General features: G+C 42.0%; 2 protein-coding genes across 10 annotated transcripts in view; one reads left to right on the top strand and one right to left on the bottom strand.

Moving 5' to 3' along the window:
* WDR93 (WD repeat domain 93) overlaps positions 1-7,920 on the bottom strand; it is a 51,729-nt gene extending 43,809 nt beyond the window's left edge. For all 8 annotated transcript variants that reach the window (XR_006887690.1, XR_006887691.1, XM_046655253.1 and 5 more), the window contains exon 1: positions 7,877-7,920. The gene's annotated coding sequence lies outside the window, so the exon portion shown is untranslated. The remainder of the gene's footprint in view (positions 1-7,876) is intronic.
* A 59-nt stretch (positions 7,921-7,979) lies between these two features.
* PEX11A (peroxisomal biogenesis factor 11 alpha) lies at positions 7,980-14,612 on the top strand. 2 transcript variants are annotated; one of them, XM_046654315.1, is made up of 4 exons: positions 7,982-8,099; positions 10,249-10,364; positions 12,591-12,730; positions 12,854-14,612. In XM_046654315.1, the coding sequence occupies exons 1-4, from the start codon at positions 8,044-8,046 to the stop codon at positions 13,160-13,162; spliced, it is 621 nt and encodes a 206-aa protein (XP_046510271.1). In that variant the 5' UTR covers positions 7,982-8,043; the 3' UTR covers positions 13,163-14,612. The 2 variants fall into 2 exon arrangements, with proteins under 2 accessions (XP_046510270.1, XP_046510271.1); XM_046654314.1 differs by having other exon boundaries at positions 7,980-8,099; positions 12,591-14,612.
* The last annotated feature ends 746 nt before the right edge of the window (positions 14,613-15,358 follow it).

Genomic DNA, 15,358 nt, shown 5'->3' with positions numbered 1-15,358 from the left:
GAGAGGAAAGAACTACCTGGAATAATTAGAGGGAACAGTCACCTGAACTCACACAGGTCCAGGAATAATCCGTTTCCCCCAGCAACAATGGAAAACCTCAAGATTCACAAACATTGAGTAGAGTACTAAGAGTCTCGCCGAGTGGGAAAAATTAGCCCTAGAATAGATGTAGCTCGGGTATCACCCATCAAATCCTATAAATTAGAAAATCAAACTATTACTAAGTAACTTAACTGCATGCCAGAACAAAGCTCAAGAACACTTATAAGAATACAAAAATATCCAGCATCCAAAGGAGTAGAATTCACAATGCCTGGGATCCAATAAAAATATTACCTGGCATACAGAGAGGCAAGAAAATATAAGCCATAATAAAGAGAAAAATCAATCAATTGAAGCTGACTCATAATCAAAACAGATATTGGAATTAATAGACAAAACAGATATGAATATATTCCACATGTTCAAAAAGCAAGAGGAAATGCTGAATATGTTAAGTAGAAATGCGGAAGATAGAAAAGAACCCAAATTGAAGTTTTAGAGATGAAAAATACAATGTCTGAGATGAAAAATACACTGGATTAGATTAATAACAAGATTTCAGAGCAAAACAAATTAGATGGGCAGAAAAAAAGATAAGTGAATTTGAAGTCACAGCAATAGAAACAAAATGAAACAAAGAGGAAAAAAAATGAAGAGAGTGAGGTATGGGATAACTTGAAGTAGCCTAATATAAGAGTGATTGAAATCCCCAGAGGAGGGAAGAGACCAAAAAGAAATTGTAGAAATAATGGACAAAAACTTTCTAAACTTGATGAAAACTATAAACCCACAGATCCAAGAAGAAAAATAAATCCTAAGCAAAGAAAACATGAATAAGTCTATACCAAGGCACATCATGATCAAATCGCTCAAAGCTAATGATTAAGACAAAACCTGCAGTGAACAAGGGTTCCCTTCTCTCCACACCCTCTCCAACATTTGTTGTTTCCTGTCTTGTTAATTATAGCCATTCTGACCGGAGTGAGGTGATACCTCATTGTAGTTTTGATTTGCATTTCCCTGGTGGCAGTGCAAACTGGTGCAGCCACTATGGAAAGCAGTTTGGAGTATCCTCAGAAAATGAAGGCTAGATCTATCATATGATCCAGCTATTCCACTGCTGGGTATTTATCCAAAGAACTTGAAAACACAAAGGCATAAAGATACTTGCACCCCTATGTTCATTGCAGCATTATTCACAATAGCCAAGACTTGGAAGCAACCTAGGTGCCAAATGGATAAAGGGACAAATGGATAAAGAAGATGTGGTATATATACAAGATGGACTACTACTCAGCCATAAGAAATGATGAAATCCGGCCATTTGTGACAACATGGATGGACCTTGAGGGTATTATGCTGAGTGAAATAAGTCAGAGGGAGAAAGTCAAATACCATATGATCTCACTCACAAGGAGAAGATAAAAACGACACAAAAAACCCAAAACACATAGCATTGGAGATTGGACTGGTGGTTACCATTGGGGAAGGGGGGAGGGGGGAGGGCAAAAGGGGTGATTAGGGTCACATGTGAGGGGATGCACTATAACTAGTGTTCGGGTGATGAACATGATGTAAAGTATACAGAATTTGAAATATGATGTACATCCGAAAAAAATAAAAATTAAAAAAAAAAAGAAAGATAAGGCAAAACCCAAAAAGAAAAAAAAAAAAGACAAAACCTGAAAAGCAGCCAGAGGAAAAAAGACATGTACAGAGGAACAAAGTAAAGGATGACAGCAGATTTCCCAAAGGAAACAGTGCACGCAAGACGACAGCAGAGCAACAGCTTCAAGGTATGGAAAGAAACAACAATCAAGAACTCTATACCCAGAAAAAATATCTTTCAATAAATGAAGGCAAAATACAAAACAAAAACTAATACAAAAACAAAGAATTCATCAGCAGCAGACCAGGATTACAAGAAATAATGTTAAAGAAAGACCTTCAGGCAGAAGAAAAATGGTATCAGAGAGAAATATGAATCTACACAAAGGAATGAAAAGCACTAGATGATAGCTATGTAGGTAAATATAAAAGGCTTTCTCTTATTATTTACATCTCTTTGAAAGATATTTAAAATGTTTAAGCAAAAATAATAATAATGTAGTGGGGGGGTTAATAGCATATGTAGAAGAGAGATATATGACCATAACAGCACAAACAGCATAAAGGCTAGGAGGCGAGAAACAGAAGGAAACTAACATCACTTGAAGGTAGACTGATAAGTTAAACATGCATACTTATACACCCTAAAGCAGCTGCAAAAGCAATAAAACTGGGAGTTATAGCTAATAAGCCAACAAAGGAGATAAAATGGAATCATCAAAATACCCAATTAAAAAGAGAAGAAAAAGAGCAAAAAACTGATGAGACAAACAAAACATACTGCAAAACCTAACCATATCAATAATCATATCAAATGTAGTCTAAACACTCCAATCAAAAAGCAGAAATTGTCAGATTAGATAAAAGAGAAGGACAATATATGCTGCCTACAAAAAATCCACTTTAAATACAAAGACACAGTTAAAAGAATAGAAATAGATTTACCATGCTAACACTAATTAAAAGGAAGCTGGAGTGGCGATATTAATATCAGATGAAGCATATTTCAGATCAAAGAATATTACTTGGGATAAAGAGCTTTGTTTCATAATAATAAGCAGGTCAATTCATCAGGAAGACATAAGAGTCCTAAATATCTATGAACCTAATAACAGAGCTTCAAAATATATGAGGCAAAAGTGAGAGAATTTCTATGAGGAATGGATAAATCCACAATTACAGTCACATATTTCAATACCCTCTCTCAATAGTTTATAGAACATATAGACAGAAAGATCAGCAAGGATACAGAAAACTTGAACACCATTAACTAATTTGATCTGATTGACAGTCACAGAACATTCTACCCAACAACAGCAGGAGACAAATTCTTTAAGTACACAAAAAACACCTATCAAGACAAACCATATTCTGGGCTACATAAACCAAATCTTAATAAATTTAAAAGTACTCAAGTCATACAAAGTATGTTCTCTGACCACACAGAATTATTTTAGAAATCAATAACAGAAAGATATTTAGAAATATACAAAAACCTCAAAACATTAGGAAAATAACATTTCTTAATAAATTATGGATCACTACTACAAACCTATTAGAATGGCTAAAATAAAAAAAAATATACTGAAAATAGGAAGGACTGTAACCGAAGGTTCGGGCCCTGAACCCAATGCCAATCCAAATAACAAGGACAGAGTCTTGAGTGGAAAGGAAAGGCTTTACAGTCTTTGCCAGGCAGAAGGAGTGAAGCAAGGGCTAGTGCCTCAACAACTGCTAGCTCCCCATTAAGAAAGGGGTAGGGATTTTTATTTAGGGTTTGGGATAGGGGAGGGGGCTGTGGCCTTCTTGGTCAGTGTTTTCCCATCAGCCTGCGTTTGGGACTGCTTCCAAAGGCGGGGAGACAAAGGATTCCACAGATGGATGTCCTTGGCTGTTTATCTCCATGGTGGATGGTAGACTCCAGGAAGCTTCGGTTGCTTGATATTCTCTGGACATTAGTTTCTCTGTAAAAGAACTTCAAGTTCCCATGATTAGCCACAACTTTCGTGGGAGCCCAGCTTGAGGCCATCTGGGCTTTAACAATTTGTAACGTCTATTTGGTTGTAAAGCTCAGGCAATCAGAGGTTAAAGGTTAAACACATACTTACACATGAGTGTAACTAAAGAAGCAGGAAACTAGGAACATGTACTTTCAGTTTTTAACCCCATATATGCTGGGTTCACCATAGGGGAACGGATATCAGGGCCGGTATTAAGAGCCAGTAACAGCACTGGTGAGCATGCAGAGCAACTGGACTCTCATGCATTGCTGTTGGGAATGCAAAACGATAGCACCCTCTGCAAAAGGATTTGGTAGTGTCTTATGAATTTAAACAGACACTTACCATATGACCCAGCCATACCACGCCTGAGTGTCTACTCTAGAAGTATGAAAACTTATGTTCACACAAAAGCCTGCACACAAGTGTGTACAGCAGCCCTGTTAATAATTGGCAAAAATTGGAAACAATCTAAATGTCCTTCACCAGGTGAATGGATAAACCAACTGTGGTATAGCCATATAAAGGAATACTACTCAGTCATTAAAAAGGAAAAAACTACTGATACATACAAAAACATGGATGAATCTCAAAGGCATTATGCTGAGTGGAAGAAACCAGTCTTAAAATTTATGTGCAGTATGATTCCCTTTACATGGCATTCTTGAAAATACAAAACAAGTAATGGGAAACAGATCAGCAGTTGCCAGGAGTTATAGGCGGGGGGGGGGGGGGGGGGGGGGTGGGGGTGGGGGTGAGGGGGGGGGGGGGGGGGGGGGGGGGGGGGGGTTGTTATTTAAAAGGGTAGCATCAGGGAGTTTTTTGGGGTGATAGACCTGTTTTATCCAGATTGGAAAGGAAGATGTAAAGCTGTCCTTATTCCCAGATAACATCATATTTATATAGGAAACCTGATGGAGTCCACAAAAACATCTACTAGAACCTATAAATGAGGTTGGCAAGATTGCACGATACAAGTTCAATATACAAAAACCTATTATTTCTATATACTGGCAACAAACAACCAAAAATTGAAATTAAAAAATACTATTCAAAACAGTCTCAATAATACGAAATTCTTAGGGATAAATCTGACAAAAGATGTACACAAGTGAAAGCTGTAAAATATTGCTGAGAGAAATAAAAGAAGACCTAAATAAATGGACAGAAATACCTTATTCATAGGACAGACGACTCAATTTTGTTAAGATGTCAATTCTCCCCAAATTGCTTTATAAAGTGAACACAATCCCGGTGACAATCCCACCTGGCATTTTTTAGGTTTTAGAAACTAAGAAGCTGATTTTACACTTCCTATGGAAATGCAAAGTACTTAGAATAGCCAAAATAACTTAGAAAAAGGAGGACAGAATTAGGAGACTTATGCCACCTATTTCAAGACTTATTATGAAGCCATAGTAATCAAGACAGTGTGGTATTAGCCATAGTAATCAAGACAGTGTGGTATTGGCGTCAAAATCGATAAAGAGATCAATGAAACCAAAGAGGGAGTACAGAATTAGACCCATACATATATAGACAGATTATTTTTGACAAAGGTGCAAAGATAATTCAGTGGAAAAAGCATAGGCCTTTCAATAAATAATGCTGCATCAATTAGATATCCATATGGAAAAAAATGAACTCTGACACATACCTTGCATCATATACAAAAATTAACTCAAAGTATATCATAAACCTCAACATAAAATTTAAAACCACAAAACTTCTAGAAGAAAACCTAGGAGAAAACCTTCACAATCTTTCGTTAGACAAAGACTTCCCAGATATGACATTAAAGTAGAATCTACAAAAGAATAAGTGGATAATTTAAACCTTTCAAAAACAAACTTAGGTGCTTCAGAAGACACTGTTAAGAGAATAAAAGGTAGTCCACAAACTGGGAGAAAATATTTGCAGGTCATATATATGATAAAGTGCTCGTGTCCAGAATATTTCAAAAACTCTTAAAACTCAGTAATAAGAGAAGAAACGACCCAATTGTTTAAAACGGGCAAAAGGTTTGCACAGACACTTAACCAAAGAAGATATACAGATGGCAAATGGGCACATGAAAAGACGTTCGACGTCCTTATTAAAATCACAGTGAGACACCACTACACGTATTAGAATGCCTAATGTTGAGGAGATAGACCCTGCCAAGCGTTTTCGGGAATGTGGGGAAACTGGAACTCTTCCAGCCACTTTGGGAAAGTGAAACAGTACAATCGGTTTGGAAGACAGTTTGACAGTTTCTTAAAAAGTTAAACATACACCAACCACAATAACCAGTCCTTCTACAGCTAGCGGTGATGGAAGGGAACAGAAAACATATGTCCATACATAAACCGGGACATGAACATTCATTACAGCTTTATTTGTTAGGAGTTACAAACTCGAACAACCCAAATGTTTATCAATAGGTGAACAGATAAACTCCCACACATTCACATCTCATATTCAGTGGGAATACAAACTAGTACAGTGACTTTGGAAAACAATTTGGCTGTCTCTCACAAAGTTGAACATACACCTAACACATGATTCAGCCATCCTGTTCTTACATACTTACACAAGAAAAATTAAGACTTACGCTTCATATGAAAATCATGAACTATGGTACATCCATACAATGGAATACTACTCAGCAATAAAAAATTACAAACTACTGATATACACAACATGGATGAAACTCAAACGCATTATGCTTAGTGAAAGATATCAGATAGAAAAAACTACATGCTATATTTGATTCAATTTATATGATCTTGTGGAAAAGGCAGAATTATAGGTATAGAAAACAGACTATATAAATCCATATTTAGAAGCACCCTGTGCTCATCTCTATCATCTAACACATCACTGTGTTGTACTTTTCTATTTACTTATGTCCTTCATTAGTCTATTACCCTAGGCCTAGAGCTTAGCACAGTGGCCAGCACTTGAGAAATTCTCATTGCTTGCAGTATTGCCCTGACCTGGGACGTGAACTTAGAAAACACTTCTGGATGGCTTCCAGGCACTTCTCTCTGCAAAAGATGACTGATTCGTGAGGTCAAGAGGATATACCCACCCGAAGCCTAGATACCACTTTCTGGAGTCTAGACCATGTTCAGGGTTCCTATAGACCTGGAATTTACTGCCCAAATGATGTCAGGATCTGCATGAATCTCCTTCTCAGCTTTCTCCTGAGGGCAGACCAGCTGCTAAGGTGTGCACCCCTAGACCTGAAAGGTGGCCAAGGCATGGCTGTTTGCAGGAGTACGGGCAAAACTTGGGTGCGTCTCGAAGTATCCACACATTGTAAGCAGGGCCCCTCTCAGTGATATAGCTGGGAGCCAAAGATGGGAAGAGAGTGGGTGGGAAAGGACTGGGGACCAGCTCTCCCCACAGTACCACATTCCAGCTGTTTTCCCAGGGATTCCAAGAAGCTCAAGAATTCTGAATGTGAAGCTGGACTTCTAGATCATTATGACTGTATATTTCACAAGGTAGGAGAACAGAACATATTTTACTTAACAATTTGTTACCTTGATTTAAAACTTCCAAATATTTAAACCTATGATATGTGGGTCTCTATTTGTACTCTTACCCCAGGCCTGCAAATGTTAGGGGCAGGCCTCACGAGGGGAATAAAGATTACAAAAATAGATGACCTTACTTTGTGATTATAGGGGCACATTTTATAAAATTACTGCTACGGAATGGGTGGGGCCCCGTGTCTTCAAGTCCCACACAAGGACTTCAGTGGTGCAGTTTCACCGTCATCTACTTTTGCCCCCACGTTGTTCACGATAACCCTTTCAGGATTTCCTCAAGTATCAATCTTCTTTCAGTACTCAATAATCCTAACAGAAATTTTCCTCACTTTACCCGGCTCTCAAGCTAGAAACACACTCCACAAATCGGTTTCTCTCTGCTCTAACCATTTCATTCCGCAGACCTGGAGCTGGTGCTGCTCGAGGGAAACAGAGGCACAGAGCTGGGAAATGATTAGGCTCTGCCGTCCCCAAGCAAAAGCTCAGGGGAATCGCCATTCGGGGATGCACCTGGGAAGCTGGGCACCGGGATCTGCGGGGAGGGGAGGCGCGGGGCGCCCCGGAATGCCTGAGGCTGGGGAGATGGACCCCCTCAGAGCCCCGTCTAGGACACCGCAGACGTGGAGGGGGGCCCCAGACACGTGGGGAGCCGCTGCACCCGAGGGCGGAAGCCGAGGTTTCGCTCACCTGGGCCAGCAGCTTGGCGTCGCCTTAGTAACCACCACTTCCGGTCCAGACCGGAAGCCCTGGAGGCGGCTCTCAGGAAGTGCGCCCGCCCCCGGGGGCGGGGACCGGCGGCGCGCGGAAGCACTGGGCCCCGAGTCCCGGGCCCGCGGGCCTTTGGGCTGGGCGCTATGGACGCTTTCACACGCTTCACCAACCAGACCCAGGGCCGGGACCGACTCTTCAGGTGAGTCCGCGCCGGCGGCCGCCGCCCCTCGTCGGCAGCCCGGGCCCGCGGCAGGCGGGGGGCTCCGCTCAGGTCCTCCCAGGAGGTTCCTGTAAGAGACACGGGCTTGGGTTTGGCGTTTGTGTCTGGGGAAAGCCGAGCGCTGGGTTGTGGCTTCCAGTACCCCGTGAAACGCTCGTGGAGAGTCGGGAATCTCATTTATCTTCCTTATCTTCCCGGGCGGCCGCGTCCCCCTCGATGAGACGCGGCACGGGGCACAGTATGTAAACTGGGAGCGAGATCCATTGCGGAGAGCTCGAGAGGCGCTGACTGCACCGCCTGGTAACCGGCTATGGTGGCTTTCATGACAATTAATTCATGATGTTTCTTTTAGAAATTTGGTTGATGCTTGCTCAAGAATGAGAAAGGATGGTGCAGTTTGGTTTAACAGCCTTTCCTCCTCTTCTGGCTGTGCAGGTGCTAATGCAAACAGACCAGTAAGAATAGCTGCGATAATGATACTTCTGGAAGCTGACTTCATGCCAGATACTGTTCTCAGTGTCTTGCAACGTTAACTCGCTTAACCCGCTTCACAACCCTGTGAGGGCAATGCTTAAATCATCCCCATTTCCCAGATGGGAAACTAAAGCAAAAGATTTGTAGGTACTAAGTGGCAGAGCTGAGAGATTTAAATCCACACGGTTGACTTCAGGGCGTACCTCTTTAACTACCCAGACAAACTACCTTTCTAATTAATTTGGTAGATTTTAAAAATGGTTGCATTATATACAGCTTCATTAAAATAGAAGCCTACAATCCCAGTGTACACAGAATGTACCCTGCTAGGTTTATCAACAAGATTGGTTAGTAAAATAATTGTTTAGGATATCCTTATTCAGCAAGATCTGAGATCTCTGGTATTCATTTCCCAATCCCCTTGGTGATCTATTGCTTATGTGAACAAACTGGCACTCATAAATAATGCCTTGTTTTTAGACGCATTCCTATTATGAGACCAAATCTGAGAAAGGGGGATTCATTGAAGTGACCAGCATGAGCCCCCTCACCAGGAAGCATACTTTGAAAGAGAGAGAGAGAAAGAGAGAGATTTTTTTTTCTTTTTACTTCATCCCCGATAACAGGTTCACCATTTTGGAAAGTGTGCCACATTTTTATTGAGAATAATATTTATAGCAGAAATATTAACTGCATTCAAATGCGGTTACAGGACGTAAGAAGCAGGCACCTGCTTTGCTGAATAGACCGCCAAATGAATTTAGCTGTGTGATTATGGGATATAAAATTTCTCACTTGTATTTCTGTTTGTAAGGCATTATTATTTGTAGTCACGATAATAATCACTTTATTGAATATTTAGTACAGTCATGCGTTGCTTAACAATGGGGATATGTTCTCAGAAAATCGTGTTAGGCAATTGCATCGTATGATGCAAACATCATAGCGTGTGCTTACATGAACCTAGATGGTGTAGCCTACTACACACCTAGGCTGTATGGTAGTAATCTTATGGGACCATCATCGTATACGTGGTCCATTGTTGGCCAAAATGTCAGTATGGGGCCCATGACTATATTATTAAACAGGAGTCTGTATTTTATATAAAATGCTAATTGGTTTTGAAAGACACATAAAAACATATCTATACTTATTTATGTGTTGGTGTGTATTTGGTCCTTTTATAAAATGTTAAGCAATTTTCAAACTGTGGATTTTTCATTTGGTTCTGGTTTGAGTGTGTGTCCTGTCACATGAGAAGTTGATTAACTACATGATAAAAATAAATCTGAAAAATCATTCTACACTGGAGAAAATAAAGATTATGAAACTCTGCAGACTTAACACGAGGTAGATTCGTGTGCAGTTTACCGCTTTGACTATATCCATTTCTCTGTGCCAGCAGAAGGCCTTTTGAAGGCTCCTCACTGTATTGTTGTCGTTCTCTTCGTTACCTTTGTGTTGCATTTCCGTCACATGTCCTACCCTTTGGCCCTGTGGATGACTATTGCAGAACTTTGCTCTCGTAAGAGCTTACATGAGAAATAGTGTCGGTAACTTTAGCTTTAGCAAAACATGTCTCTCCTTCCCTTACTTCATGAATCAAGTTTTGTTTGGTTTGTAAATCATTCTCCTCATTTTTTTTCCATTTCAGAGCTACTCAGTACACATGCATGTTGCTTAGATATTTGTTAGAGCCTAAAGCTGGCAAAGAGAAGGTGGTAATGAAGCTCAAGAAACTGGAGTCCAGTGTGAGCACTGGCCGTAAATGTAAGTACCCTGTCTCTTGAGGGACAGTGGCTCCTGGCGTAGAATCCTCAGACACTGTAATTCACAAGATACTTTCTAGATTGTTAATTTCTAGTCAGCCAGGTTTATTGATGAAGTCGACTGGTAAGACTGCCGTCATGGAACCGTAGGCCGGAAAGGTTGAATGTTTTGCTTCAGACTATTCACACACACTCTCCTGTGTTCACATTTGTTGCTACACTGTATCTTTCTGATTAATCATAACCCCTGGGATGTACAGTGTGTCAGTTCTTTAGTTCTTTTTCTTTTCTTTTTTTTTTTTTTTTGAGGAAGATTAGCCCTGAGCTAACATCTGCTGCCAATCCTCCTCTTTTTGCTGAGGAAAACTGGCCCTGAGCTAACATCTGTGCCCATCTTCCTCTACTTTATACATGGGATGCCTGCCATAGCATGGCTTGCCAAGTGGTGCCATGTCTGCACCCGGGATCCGAATAGGCAAACCCTGGGCCGCCAAAGTAGAACATGTACACTTAACCACTGAGCCACTGGGCTGGCCCCTCTTCTTTAGTTCTTACAATCACAAAATGTTTTGGCAATCCCTGACATGAGCTTCTGGCTTCTGGGAGCGCTTTGTATTCCCTAGAAGAACAGAATAGCTTTATCTCGGACCTCTTGTCTTTCCCTCTTCCTCTCTTGAGGGATTGCTAGAGGAAATGGATGGATACATTTTAATAGACCATTTCTGGGGTGGTTTCATGTTAAAGGCAAAAAGTGAAGTCAGTGTTCTGCACTCATTTCGTTCACTTTAATAATAAAGCGTACTGGAAAATCCCATACTTATAAGAACAGTTGCATGCCTGACTCCTAGCTGTTTGATGAGAACAATATGTTGCTACAGTAGGTAAGTAGAGGTGTTAGAGTGGAACGTAGAAATCAGATGTTGATCAATTATTTTTGAGCACCTACTTCATATAGGTATAGTCCTGAGCTTTCTGGGAGAACTCAGTTCACATGGACAAATAAGATGGTAAGATTTAGTACCAGATATGTTGGCTGGGGTAGAGGAAAAGAAAGGTGTTTTGGAAGAGGTGGAACTTGAGGTGTGGCTAGAGAGAGAAGGAAGGAGAGCATTCTTGAAGGGCGGTGTGCCCTCTGGTGAAGTTTCAGAACTGTTATGAGCAAACCATTGCATTGAAGGATCAATGAGGAAATTAGTTTGACGGAGAGAAGACTTAGGCTGTCAGGCTGCAGGATGGGAAGGTTGGGTAAGTGTTTCTGGATGGCTTCAAAGACCAGGATTAGTTGTTCTCAGATTCTTAATGTTGGAGCGCAAAGGTCCTTTAGAGGTCACTAGTCTCTGAAGTCCAGAAAGGACTTAACCCAAGGTCACTCAGCCAGTTAGTGCAAGAGCCAGACCTAGAACCAGGCATTATTCGTTACATATTCTGTTTTGTGTTATTTTTGACAAAATAATATCAAACATTCTTCTGAGATTGTAGGTTTCCTGAGATAGCTAATTTTGAGCATTTGCTGAGTCTTAAGACATAGTCCTTTAAGGAAAGTACTTATTTTTTGTCCTCTGTAGTGTTTAGTACTATGACTCACTCTGAGTTGATTGATGCCTCCCTGAGTAATTGAATTACCTGCTTAGATAAGGACCTGCCCTGCAATGATTGATTCAATCAACCAGGAGTCACAGATGACAATATTAATTGTCATGTCCACTAAATCCTACCATCTCTACTTGGTCTTCTTGACAGTAGGGAGCCAAAAGGGATTTGGACCAGAAAATGGCAAAATGATAATAGTGTTTTTTTAAAAAGTGATCTTTTGTCTGGAAAGTAAATAAAATGTAAAGCCTCAGACACTCCACAAGCATGTTGCGTCTGGAGGTCATGTTATCATAGTACCTTCCTTCTAAAGAAGCGTGGGTGGTAACATTGAATGATTGAATGTAACAATTCACACTCATGATCTATCTTGCCTGAAGTGTGTTGTAAGTCAACGTTAAGGCATTCACTGGAATGGAGGTGATAAATTTAAAGAGTCACTGTCTTTTTTGCCTTCCAGATCATTTTAGGTGTCCTTAACACACTGTAACGTCCTTCTCCTTTCCTGAGCAAAGACTGAGCCTCAGCGACAGCCAGCTGTTAAACCAGCACTGGCTTCTCACCCTCATACAGGGATTCTGCCTTCCTGTTACATACTTATGAAGTAATTAGTAACTGTCGCGGGTTCTTCTTGCAGGGTTCAGACTGGGCAACGTGGTACACGCTGTGCAGGCAACTCAGCAGAGCATTCACGCCGCTGACCTGGTGCCCCGTTTTTGCCTAACGCTAGCCAACCTGAACCGTGTGATTTATTTCATCTGTGACACCGTCCTCTGGGTGAGGAGCGTGGGGCTCGCCTCTGGCGTTAACAAAGAGAAATGGCAAATGTGGGCTGCCCGCCATTACTGCTGTTCTGTCCTGCTGAGCCTGCTCAGGGACCTGTATGAAATCTCCCTGCAGATGGAACAGGTTGCACAGGACAGGGCAAAGAGGGAGGAATCATCATCCCAGGTTCCTCTGGGGTACAGCGTGGCTGATGAGGAAACAGAGTGGCTGCAGTCCTTTCTCCTTCTCCTGTTCCGGTCTCTGAAGAAGCATCCTCCCTTGCTCCTGGACACGGTGAAGAACGTCTGTGACGTCCTGAACCCTCTGGACCAGCTGGGGATCTATAAGTCTAATCCTGGCCTCATTGGCCTTGGAGGTCTCGTGTCCTCTATAGCAGGCATCATCACGGTGGCATATCCGCAGATGAAGCTGAAGACCCACTGAGGTGGTTTCAGGCTGACGACTGGGACCTGCTTTAACCGGTGACCTCTTAGCGGAATGGACGTTTGCATTAGGCACAGGCCGTGTCGCACTGTGCTTAACGACTTGTTCACGTGAGCGTTTAGTGACCTGCGAAGTGAGCAGAGGTGGGGCCAAGAATGGATAAGGGGAGAGCATGAAGATTTATGTATGTTATTTCAAGGGCTGGAGTGTCTTCTGAATTTCTGAGTATTTTCCCTTCATGTAACATCTATTGATCATCTCTTATGCACTTAGTGTTTGCTGAATGAATAAAAGTTGAAAGAAAAAAATTGAAAAAGGCCCAGACTAACAAGTGAGCACTAATGTGCAGTGACTTTTGGGCTGTGTGCCTCACTGCTTTTGCACGAATCCAGTAGGTCTGATGCACAGCCGTCTCTCAGATCCGGTCGAGGCCCCTTATTCCTCTGATCAGTTACCTGCCTTCCTCCGTAGATGCCAGTGCCGGGCTGGAGGGGAGTTGGGCTTGTAGCCTCTGAAATTGCTGGCCCTTCCATCACTGCACTCCTGTCCTTCTGTCCAGAAGTAGAATCTGAAGCAGATAGAAAGGACTTGCGGTAAAAATAATGTGGAAGGTCACAACAGGTGCCTCTGGTTAGCCTGTGACAGATGAGGAAGCTAACGTTAAAAAAACAGGCCAGAACCTCATTCCTCTAACTCCCAACCCAGTGGTCTCTGCATGGTATTTCCTGCTCGCGTGGCATTGTGAGACTCCCCAGAATCCTGTGCGAAAAGCCTTTTTTAGAACCTTTGTCAGTCAGTGGTTTGTATTCTGTTCTACAAAAGTTAAGACTATACCTAGACGTATCAGCTAGATTGTTTTATTTAAAGCCATATAACAGTTTGGGCATTTCTACATTAAGTTTCATAAAAATTTATGCAGTTAAAAAATTTGATGGGCACTCTCAATGTAGGAGGGTCAGAATTTTCTATGATAAATCAAACTTCCTGTGTGTGGATGGGTTGGGGGGGTGGACAGGGGCAGTAAGGGGCCAGTGAAGAGGACAGTCACTCACTGTGCTCCTCCTTCCCGTCTTGGGTGTTGGGTTCTTATTTGTGATTACAGATCCTCTAATTTGAGGGAAGTCAAGCAGAGAAATTGGATACCATCGGGTCGGAGGCATACGTCAGCCCTCCCGGTAAAGCCATCTCATGTGTCTGAGTGGAAATGAGAAAAGAAACGTGCACTAAATAAATTTCCCGTAAATGTCATTGAGACTCAGGTCCTTGGCTCTCTATTTTTAAAGTGATCCATCAAGACACGGTTTTTGAGAAAGAACATCTTGAGGATTTTAAGAGAAATGAAAGCTGCTAGATCAGGGTAAATAGAAAGTTTTAATAACTATTTTTACTTTGTCCAGATCCTGTACTGTAGTAGATTAATTATGTCTAATAAATTTCTAGACAAAATTGACTCGTGTGTCTGTGAATGTGTTCTGGGAATGGAGAAGAGTTAAAGGTGAGGTGATCCAGAGAGAGTCTTAATCAGAGCCTACCCAGTTGGTAGGGTGAGCTCTGGGAAAATGAGTTCTCGCCGGGAAGATCCGGTGTGAGGAGGAGGATGAAGAAAGATTTAGACGTAGAACATCTGGGTTGAAGGAGACCTCTAAGACAACACATCCAGGCTGCTGCCCCAGAGAGGGCCCTCTCAGTCAGCCCTGTGGGTGGGGCGTTGCCTTCTGCCTGGAGAAGTCGGCCTTGAATCCGCGGTGGCACCTTACGGTGGTGTCCATCTTGGTACTTCTGTTTTCTGCAAGTTGGGGTGGGTGGTGGGGAGTCTGGGAAATGCCACCTCTTCTAGTTCGTGAAAACCTTAGTGGTGCCCTGGTAGCTCCCTCCCTGTGCATCTTTCTCCTTTTTAACTATCTATCCCCACTTCCGAGCCACCACAGTCATGAGGGATTCTAGAAACCAAAGACGTCCCTAACAGAGTACAGGCCAGCACGTTTGCCACTGAGCATTGTTGCCTGAGAATTTATTTATTCAACAACGAATGTTTGAGTGCCATGCTTAGTTTTGGGATCCACTTGTGCCCAAGATGACTGAGGGCCCTGTGCTCATGCAGTGGTGGCGGGGGAGGCAGGTAGGGATGGGGAAGAAAGAAGATAATTCTGTGTCCTTCAAGCTGCTGGGAAACGGACTGCCGCCGAGGGACTCTCC

Source organism: Equus quagga, chromosome 2, assembly GCF_021613505.1.
Source record: "Equus quagga isolate Etosha38 chromosome 2, UCLA_HA_Equagga_1.0, whole genome shotgun sequence".
NCBI classification, from domain to species: domain Eukaryota; kingdom Metazoa; phylum Chordata; class Mammalia; order Perissodactyla; family Equidae; genus Equus; species Equus quagga.
The sequence above is the reverse complement of the archived record's forward strand: the minus strand, read 5'-3'. Positions and strand labels throughout refer to the sequence as shown.

Excerpts from the sequence above, each read along its gene's own strand:
- PEX11A (XM_046654314.1), top strand. The coding sequence starts at position 8,044 with ATGGACGCTTTCACACGCTTCACCAACCAGACCCAGGGCCGGGACCGA. Across the intron at positions 8,100-10,248 it reads GGCCGGGACCGACTCTTCAG|AGCTACTCAGTACACATGCA; the intron begins GTGAGTCCGCGC and ends TTTCCATTTCAG. Across the intron at positions 10,365-12,590 it reads TGTGAGCACTGGCCGTAAAT|GGTTCAGACTGGGCAACGTG; the intron begins GTAAGTACCCTG and ends TTCTTCTTGCAG.